Raw genomic sequence first — 10298 nt, forward strand, 5'->3', positions numbered from 1 at the left:
AGGCAGGAAACTTAGGAAAAATAATCGGTGAAAAACTGTGTCACGCAAACTTTCGCGTCTAAATATTAGCTATGTTGATCGTACTGCTGTAGTTCCAAAAGGTTAGTGCCCAAAGTTTTCTTTCCTGTTCCCGGTACACTAGCCCTAGTACTAAACATGAGTATTAGTCAGGGCTCCAGATTACGTTATACTTTTGAGAAATACTCCTTCAACCAGCAGCATGCCCGCTAAAATTTTGCGAAGGCTATCTGTAGGGCATTTTCAAAAAATCATAATTAATTTTTCTTGAGCCCGATTTTAAATATTTTACCGTTAATCGAAAGAAAAAACATGAAATAAAATTGTCTGTAAGTTTTATTGTATTTGAGTAAAAGCGTAATTTTTCAGCTCCTTCAGCGCAACACCTAAATTTGACTCGAAACAGAACGGTTTTTGCGGTTTTCGACCGTACTCGGAAATCGTCGCCAGAAATATTGAAAACTAGCACTTAAAGCCAAATTATTGCTATTTTTGTTTATCATATGGACTAACTGTCTCACACAGAAAATTTGAAGAAATTCTGTTTTCGGCCGAAAATCGAGTGGTCGGTTCTTACACGGACAGCCTCTTAAGGTTCAGCTGAGACTCCTTTAACATCGTTCAGTGATGTCATTTTAAAGCTAAGTAGATTATTCCAGATTGATGCATTGATTGACTGGACATTGTTCTATGCTAGTCTTGACCAGTCTGTGTTTCAAAAGGGTTAATAATTAACTATTATTACACAATATATTAGAACCTGTTTTGAAGGGACACCCTGTGTTAAGCGGACGCTAGGGAGGGTCCCAAGGGTGTCCGCTTAATACAGGTTTCACTGTAGTTACCTTGTGCAAGACAATAAGTTTTTTTTTTTTTTAAGAAATTTACATTTACATTAGACAACAATGATTTCTTGACACGGACTCACGAAACGCACAGCCATAATGGAAAAGTCCCCGCAAACAGTGTGGTCTTTACTTGTGTTTCTTGTTTTAACGAGTGACGAGAACGAATGTAGGATAACCTCGACGATAAAAGGTAAAAGCGCTTTTGATTTACGCTGCTTAATTGATTTTAGCGCAGAAAGGATAGTTACCTGTATAACATTACAATCGTATTTATTCGTTCGTTTTCGTGGAAACGCCGCGCATTGACTCGAAATCGAGCGATGGATTTTTTGCTTTAAAATTTTTTTAGAGATAGGCAAGAAATAAAGAGAAATTGATGATTTTGATAGTGGTATGGCATTTTACGTGCAGTTATCAGAAGATAAAACACAGAAGATACGCTCTCTTTTATAAGGATATTGATTTTCCGGCCCAAGCTGAATATCCTTATTTTTCTGCCGATTTTAGGCTGAAATATTCTTTGTGAATATTCTTAGATCATAAGAATACAAAGTGGACAAAAAAATACAAAAGAACTTACAAAGTGGACGTTGTCGACACAACGTTAGGTCTGTACTATCACGATGGCGTTGAAGTAATTTTGAAGCCAGACTGCAGCCAGTAAAGCCTGATGTAACACCTATATTTTCTTGCAGAAATGTTGTTAGCATCGAACATACAGCTAGCGCTGTTTTTGGTTAGTTTTGCCGTTTAGAGAAAGGATATATTTTTATACGGTTAAGTTAAAAACATAAAATTGTTTCGTATTTACAGGTTTTCAGTGCACAAAATTATAGCCTCGGGGCTACGCTTAAAATAAACTTAAAATTTCACAAATTTCAGCCTCGGTATTCTTATAAAATATATTCTTACAAAAACGAAAGAGTGCACTGCACTTAAATCGAAAACATGTGCAATTTTTAAGTAGCAAAACATGACGACAAAATTGTTGATACCAGTTATCAGTCGCCTGTTGTAATTATTATGCCAACCAAGGAGCTATTGGCTGGTCAAACAAAGAGTTCTTGCATGTGTTTAACTTTTTCTCCTACATACATTTAAATGAGAAAAACAATGTTTGTAATCTGATATCGTCCTTTTGTCTTATTTGCGCTTCGCAAACATAATTCTCGTATGTAGATATCGGGTATCAAAATTCTGAGCTTGAGGTCTGTTCACAAAACACGGAGAACCGAATTCGGCAGAGTGCTCGATAATAAATTTCGCGCTGACAGCTAATACTTATGAATCTGCAGTGCTCAAAATAACAAAAGCTATAAAAATAGCATATTTACCACAATGTCAATGTCAAATTAAAATTTTAAATTCAACACTAACAGTACTGAGCTCATATTACGGCATTAAATTATCAATTCTATTTTGCCGGCGGTCCAAATCTGCGATCAGCCCTCTTTTTTATGGAGTATATGATCGCAGGTTACCACAGTTCTCTCTAAGAGGCGCGCCAGCAAGGAGTCATGGTAGTTGTAATCAAAGACTACGCATTTGACAACTCAGATACTTTCTGGACTCTCTCGTCACTCGAGAAACGCCAGAGATTCGGTGTGAAAGAATACTTTGTAAAGGTAACCGTATAAATGCGAGTGCATTAGCCTGAATATCATTCAGGTTAGCCTAAATAACGCTCTGGTTAGCCTGTTTACGGTTAGCTCTCAATGATGGAAATAGTAACATGATTCAGTTAATAGTTTCGCGTTTCCCATCAGCCACATGCGTTTGCTTCGAGTTCTGATTGGTCCACTGGATTGCCTGGGTCCTTTCTGATTGGCGAGTGATCACTTTGGCTTTAGCTTTACGACACTCACTTGAATGCTACTCTAAGCACTACGTTACTGGGGCTATTAACTAAGTTCCCATTTCTAATCCGATCTCTTTTTTCCCCAGGTGTTTACGGTGATATCTTTGGGAATCAAGACAGCAATGTCTGGTACGAAGGTGGTGTCCAGCTTATTGAAGATAATCTCAAGGTAAAGGAGAATAGGAACACAGCGAAGAGTGCCGTTTTGTTTGTGGGCGATGGGATGGGCATCACGACCATCACCGCCGCGCGCATTTATGATGGTCAGCTCAAAGACGACGTCCAGTATGGCGAAGAGAACGTGTTGAGTTGGGAAAAGTTCCCGTGGACAGCTCTAACTAAGACGTACCTTGTTGATCTCCAAGGAACAGACTCTGCAAGCGCTGCCACGGCCCTCCTATGTGGTATTAAGACCAACAGTGGTATGTTGTTAACTATGATCAGATCAAACATTTTAGTTTTAATTTGTTCAGTAAAATAGCTTCGTTTATAAAAACAGCTTGTTTGACCGCTCGCTTGCGTTCTTGCTTCATTGTTTGATTGCCTCCTTGCTTTATTGACCAACTGACTGACTGACTGACTGATCATGACTGGCTGGCTGGCTGAGTGACTGACTGGCTGGCTGAGAGACTGACTGACTGATTAATTCTGTACATGGGGTTCAGAGCCACCTTAAATTTTTATGAACATTTAAGGTGGCTCTGAACCCTATATGCAGAATTTTTTCAACCTTTGCCAAAAGATGCGTCATATCATTCTTATCAAAAAAAATCACCATGCCATGCCATTAATTATAAGCCCCTAAAGCTGTAATTGAAGGTGTTTTCAGCAGGTCATACTGTTGCTATGGTAACCTATTGTGCCACGAAAATGAAAACAACGTGTTCATCAAAGATTGGGCAGTCTTTTGATACCATGATTGTAGCATCAAGTGATAAAGAGTGGTTATAATGATCCATCAAAATGTAACTGCTGGAAACTGTTTTGCGCCACCTTAAGTGGGATTACCTTGAGAAATATAGGATATGTGGGAGATTAAGTCTCTTATCCTTCTTCTTCTTCTCTTGTTTATCTAAGGTGTACTCGGTCTAGACTCTACAGTAGAGAAAGGTAACTGCGCCTCGATGACTGATAAAAGCAAAGTTGTTTCAATCCTCACGCTTGCTGAGAGAGCTGGAATGTCAACCGGAATCGTTACCACCACGCGAATCACCCACGCAACTCCCGCCAGCTCGTACGCGCACTCAGTAGACCGTGACTGGGAAAGCGATGTGGATGTCAAACCCTCAGGTGGTGGATCCAAGTGCCCAGATATCGGTAAATAAAATTACTACACTCTTTAAAAATCTATAATAAAATCTATAATCTATAACAAAAATCTATCTATCTATCTATCTATCAATCTATCTTCTTTTTTTTTTATAAGAATATGTTTTATAAGAATATCGAGGCTAAAATTTGCAAAATTTTAAGAATGTTTTAAGATCAAACTCGAGGCTGAGATTTTGAAAAGAATATCATTTGTGTGTTGAAAATTTGTCAAAATAACAGAATTGTGCGTTTTTCACTTAACAGTATAAAATTCTTCCTGTCTCTAAGCGCAAAAACTAGTCAAAAAGCAACAAAATTAGCACCAGCAGTATGTTCAGTGGTAATAACATTTCTGCAAGAAGTTATGTGCGTCACATCAGGCTTTAATGCGTTAGCACCAAATACATTCGAAAACAGAAATGTCATACGCTATAATCTAAGAATATTCACAAGAATATTTTCAGCCCAAAATCGGTAGAAAAATACGAATATTCAGCCTCGGCGGATTAACAATATTCTTATGAAAAAAAAGGGTGTGTAACTTTCATTGCGCCACGATCTCATTTCTCTTTTTAATCTTCCTGTTTTGTTGACGTTCTCATTTCCATTGAGAATTACTCAACATTGCGTTACTTGTTTTTTTTGCTTTCTTTCCTCACCAGCCTTGCAACTTATTGACTACCCATACGGTAACGGAATGGAAGTGGTGTTCGCTGGGGGTCGCAGGGAACTCATGCACCAAAACCAAACCGACCCTGAGTATCCGGATAAGAAAGGAGACAGAGGGGACGGCAGAGACCTGATTCAAGAGTGGCTTGACAAACGTCCGAACTCACATTACGTGTGGAACAAAACAGCTTTTGACCAGATTGACGTGAACAAGGTCGATCGCGTGATAGGTTCGTCTATTATAACATCAAAACTCCTTTAGTATAAGTTCTTAGTGTGCTCGACTCCGGATCGAGCAGTCTGGGTTCGAGACTTAGCCGGGGACACTGTGTTGTGCTCTTGGGCGAGACACTTTACTCTCACAGTGCCTCTCTCCACCCAGGTGTACAAATCAGTCCCGGCGAATTTAGTGTTGGTGGTAACCCTGTGAGAGACTTGCATCCCATCCAGGGGGTAGAAATATTCCTAGTCGCTTCATACTACAGCAACTGGGATAAGCTCTGGCCAGATGGGCCACTTGGTTCGTATGCAGACCTTACCTATAGGTTCTTGAGGCTATTTACCTAAGAAGATGCATAATAAGTCTCAGACTTATAAAACTTTTAACATTGAGTAGTTCTAGTTAGACGCAAGACCCATGAAATTGAAAACGTCACGCTTATTACGGTTGTAGTTGCCTAGGTTACAGAGTATAAATTATGTTTGTTCTCGGTATTTATCTAGGTTTAATAAGTCACGTGGGAGGTGCGGTGGCGTCATGGTTAGTGCACTCGACTCCGGATCTAGCGGTCCGGCTTTGAGCCCTTGCCGGGCACATTGTGTTGTGTTCTTGGGGAAGACACTTTAGTCTCACAGTGCCTCTCTCCACCCAGGTGTATAAATGGGCGCTGGCAAATTTAACACTGGGGGTACCCTGCGATGAACTAGCATCCCATCCCGGGGAGAGTAGAAATTATACTAGCCGCTTCATGCTACAGAAACTGGGATAAGCTCCAGCCTGATGGGTCACTAGGCTTGTATACAGTTTACCTACCTTTACCTTAATAAGTCAGACTGGTTTTGCGTCTTCCTTGGTAAATCTATCAATTAACTTGTTTAAAAATTTAAGATGGCTCAAAACCCTAAATACAGAATAGTTTTAAAACTTTGCCAAAGGTTGCGTCTTATCGTGCTTGTCAAAATTTGATAATGTTAAAAAAAAATTTACCGTGCCATTTTTGAATTATAAGCCACTAAAGCTGTAACTAAGGATGTTTTTAGCAGGTCACACTGTTGCTATGGTAACCTATTGTGTCACGAAAATGTTAACAACGTGGTCACCAGTGATTGGGCAGTTTTTTGATACCATGATTGTAGCATCAAGTGATAAAGAGTGGTTATAATGACCAACCAAAATCTAGGTGCTGGAAACTGTTTTGAGCCACCTTAAGCATGCTGTTCTCCTATACCGTTTTAATCGGCATGAAAACGGTCGATAAGATAACGCAAATCACTATTAGTTCGCAAGTCTCCCAGAAAACCGCTGTGACGTATCGTTTATGGTTTATCTCTTTTTCTCCACAACGTTTTTTTTTTTTAATTAGGTGCATATACATTGCTTACAGTTTATATTTCTCTCTTTTTAGGGCTTTTTGAGCGTTCTCACATGCACTACGAACTTGACCGACATAAGGATAAAGCAGGTGAACCGTCCATTGCAGAGATGGTTGAAAAGGCCATAAAAATACTGCAGAAGAACCCCAAAGGATATTTCCTGCTAGTAGAAGGTATTTAACATTTATGCTTTGCCATTTATCGTCTACCAACAGCCTGCATGTTACATGTTAAATATTACATAATTCATCACAGTTAAAAGACAGCTCAGTGGAGGATGTCACCGTCAGTTTTTTTGTGGTGGAAGATGTAGTCAGCTTTCCAATCCTTATACGGACTTCTGGCTGTTGTTCAACGCCGCTGAAAATACGTTTCTTTTTTTTGTGGCGTGAAACATCAGCTAGAACTGTTCGTCTTGCTTTGTAGGATAGCATGTCAGTGGAGTCTACAATCCAGTGACTCGAGTTTAACTTTCAAATGACCATTCACAAATGAAAAGAAACTATTTCTGTTCACCGAACGTCCAATGCGAATCAAACGGTTGAAAGTTATGGATTCTCAACCGTGAAATTAGTTTGTAGTGGTAAAAGGAAGGTCTAAAGAGTCGTAACCTCTAGAGGCCTGTTTGTTTCCATAGAAATGCTTAGACTAATGTCTCAACTACTATTCGCTACTTTCTGATTTCCTGTCAGTCAAGCAAACATCATCCTCGACATCTTTCACCACTAACCTGCATGTCAAACAACCTTCACCTATCAAGAACCTTGTCGTTGTAAAAGAGTGCGTGACTCTTCACTCTCCCTTGCACGAACATAATTTTACCTCTTTCTATTCATTTTCAGCGGGACGCATTGATCATGGGCACCACGATGGCTCGGCCATAAGAGCTCTCACTGATGCAGTTGCCTTAAATAAAGCTGTTGCTAAGGCCATAGACACAGTAAATAAGGGTAATATATCGTTCAATTATTCCATCGTTTTGACTGGCCTAGAGAACACTACGTGAAGTTTGGACAAATAATGTTCGTTAGGCTATTAATTGTCATAGTCATTACCATACATTGGTCAATTGTTTTCTCGTGCCCAGGCCTATTCGTTATTGATTCTTTACGTTAACCGTGGGTCATCGGTAGCACAGGCTCTGGGAAAGAGAGAGTCTGCTCATGCAAAGCAAACTAACTGACTGCTTTTGATCAGACTCGATGTCTAGATTAGATCCCTATTAACTTGAAGATAATAATCAGCTAAATGTTTTGTTTTCCTGTTGTCAAAGAATGTCATTTTCTTTCCAATTAATCACTTTGTTTTTACTGGGAAATAGCATTACTTTTTTGGGTTTCTCGTAGCTCTGCCTTCGGCCTCAGCAAATAATTTAGTGTTTGTTCAACGCTGAGAAACCTAGGCTCGATTTCCGCCGTTCTCTCGCGTCTTGTCTTTGCTCGTTTCCCGAACAGCGGCTGGAAATCGAGCCTATGAGAAACCGCTATCTTGCTTCACACCAATAATTGAAAAATTTGGTCATGTCACAAGCTCGAAAGTTGTGTAACACATTGGGCCATTTAACAGATGAAATCGTTCGACATATTGGGTCATGTGACTTGTTGGTGCATGTTAGGCGCCATGCATAATCACAGGCTCCTAGTCCTGCCGGCCATACGACTTATTGCATCCTGTATCTAACAACAAATTTTGTGCAGAAGCTTAATCCAACTGATCTTTCGTTTTGATCACGCAGACGAAACCCTAGTGACAGTAACCGCTGACCACTCTCACGTCTTCACAATTGGCGGTTACCCGAAACGAGGAAACCCTGTGTTAGGCCTGCAGGTAGATATAGGTGATACTTTCGCCGAGGATGAGTTTGGCAAGACCTACACCACACTTGGGTATGCGGACGGCCCCGGTGGACTGAACGGATCTCGTCCAGACCTGCGCACAGTGAACACGACAGCTGAAGACTTCCTTCAACAAGCGACAGTCGTATTGGAATATGAAAGTCACGGTTCTGAGGATGTTGGTGAGAATTAGGTCTTTTATTACTAACCCTGCCTCATGAGCATTAGTACAATCACCCAAAAATGCCAGGATAAATAATCTTTTTTTGCGCCATATTCTTCAGTCATGAGAGACAAATCTCATATTCGACGAAAACATTCCATACCGATAAAATGACTCCACAGATGCCTGAAGTGTCTCGAATATTGCTCCTTGTTTAGTGAGGTGGTTTTTTCTCGTGGTTAGAGAATTTAGCGCACCAACAAACCGTCTATTTACTCGAGCTTTGGCACTTCTGTCCCTTTAAGTTTCTAGGGCTTTTTTAATCAATTATCTATTACATCTACAGGGGTATTCGCGGACGGACCTGGAGCGTATTTGTTTCATGGAGTGGTGGAACAGCAGTATGTTTTTCACGTGATGGATTACGCCTTGTGTCTGAGTGAGAGCAAGCAGAAATCATGTGTCAAGCACGTGGACAGAGGTGGCTCAAATCCCAAAAGCGTGGCTGAACCTTCCTCTCTCGCCACTCCGTCGCTATATGTTCTGATAATTGCAGCGTTGCGGTTGCTCGTTTGACATATTTCGCTTTAAACCAAAAGTTGAACTTTCCAACTTGTTAACGAGCGAATGATCGCGATAGTGTTGCGATTATACTTCATGTAAGCATTAGCATATAGTGTAACATAGTATAAGTAGAAACATAAAGAGTAACATTGCAACGGTTTGATAACAGGCCCTTTAAATTAGAAGTGTCCAACTACTAACTGCGTAGAAGTATACAGAAATCGTATAATACTCACGCTTTAGAAGAATTTGGGATTTTAAGCAACCTAAAGGACGACGCCGAAGCCAACGTTGATAAAAGATCAATTTGTATTTAACCCTGGAATCTCGCGACAATCTAGATTCAACCACTCCGTTTACCACTGTCAAAAATTTCCCAAACTGAGCTGTAAAACAGCGCAAAAATTTGAGGAGAAGATTCGAAAAAATTGGTCTTCGCGGCTCACGTTCTCCAGGCTACACAGAATGTTTTCGTTTCAAGTTATTTTTTATTTTTTATACAGAACAGCAATGAAATGTACCAAGGTTAACGCACGTTACACCTTTTGTTTCGCGAAGTTCCCGTGGCTGTTTCCGTTGAGGTTCTCTTGAAGTCCCAACTGAATACAGTTTTCGCCATACATTACATGCACCTATCCCTAGATAGTGGTTCGAAGCTCGAGCTTGTACGTTAATAGTCTTTTTTTTTTTATGTTAATAGTCTATTTATGTATTTATGTATGTTACTTTGCTGCTAGCAACTTCTGTTTCATCGTGGTATTGTTGCACGCTCTTTAATAGTTCAGAGGATTCCGCTGTTTAAGTGTTAACACTTCTGGTAGATTTTAATAAAGACACGATGAAAGAATCATTCAGAATAGAATGGTTTCCATAGAAGTAAACTGAATATTGCATCTTTCTTCGACTATAGATGAAAAGAATAGAGTCTTAATAACAAATACGGACAATTGAAGACAATATGTGGTCCGAGTTAACATGGTGGAAAGGTTTTTATATGACAAAAGAACACTCGAACGTTACCGTGCCACGTGCCTCCCAACAATACTTTAATGTTGGCCTTCCATTACGGACCTCTCTCATGGCTTTTATGCTTTCCCTTTGAAAAGTGCAATTTACTTCCCATTTAAACAACCACGCACTATGATTTTATACACATTTAGAACTACTGTTCATTGAAGGGGTCACACAAAAGTTGCTTTCACAGACTTGAGAGCTAAAACCATCTTTAGCTTGACAGGAACACATGAAAGTACTAGTAGCTAGCCTTCATTTCAAGGAATGGATTCCTACTTGAGTGAAATTCCCAGAATAAAAAAGATGCTAAGTTAGCGGAGTTTTCACTCTGGCCGCGCTGGTAGTTTTAATGGTTGGTATGCAACTGAAGTACGGTAAAGGGGTCGCCGGCTGGCCGTTTCGAAATGACAAATTATGTGAAAATC

At 40.0% G+C, this 10298-nt stretch overlaps 1 protein-coding gene across 2 annotated transcripts in view; it reads left to right on the forward strand.

Moving 5' to 3' along the window:
* The window catches only part of LOC110049375 (alkaline phosphatase-like), a 17827-nt gene extending 8121 nt beyond the window's left edge, over positions 1 to 9706 (forward strand). The window contains exons 1-8 of one of the 2 annotated variants that reach the window (XM_089283090.1): positions 839 to 1056; positions 2811 to 3146; positions 3802 to 4041; positions 4698 to 4934; positions 6330 to 6470; positions 7140 to 7247; positions 8033 to 8314; positions 8642 to 9706. In XM_089283090.1, coding sequence (XP_089139216.1) covers positions 963 to 1056; positions 2811 to 3146; positions 3802 to 4041; positions 4698 to 4934; positions 6330 to 6470; positions 7140 to 7247; positions 8033 to 8314; positions 8642 to 8871 — 1668 coding nt within the window. In that variant the 5' untranslated portion in view covers positions 839 to 962 and the 3' untranslated portion in view covers positions 8872 to 9706. Of the gene's footprint in view, positions 1 to 838; positions 1057 to 2810; positions 3147 to 3801; positions 4042 to 4697; positions 4935 to 6329; positions 6471 to 7139; positions 7248 to 8032; positions 8315 to 8641 lie in introns of those variants that run through there. The other variant, XM_089283091.1, reaches the window with a different exon arrangement.
* The last annotated feature ends 592 nt before the right edge of the window (positions 9707 to 10298 follow it).

The sequence above is a fragment of the Orbicella faveolata genome, unplaced genomic scaffold (genome assembly GCF_042242905.1).
Source record: "Orbicella faveolata isolate gen_17 unplaced genomic scaffold, um_ofav_v1 contig_12, whole genome shotgun sequence".
Classification (NCBI taxonomy): domain Eukaryota; kingdom Metazoa; phylum Cnidaria; class Anthozoa; order Scleractinia; family Merulinidae; genus Orbicella; species Orbicella faveolata.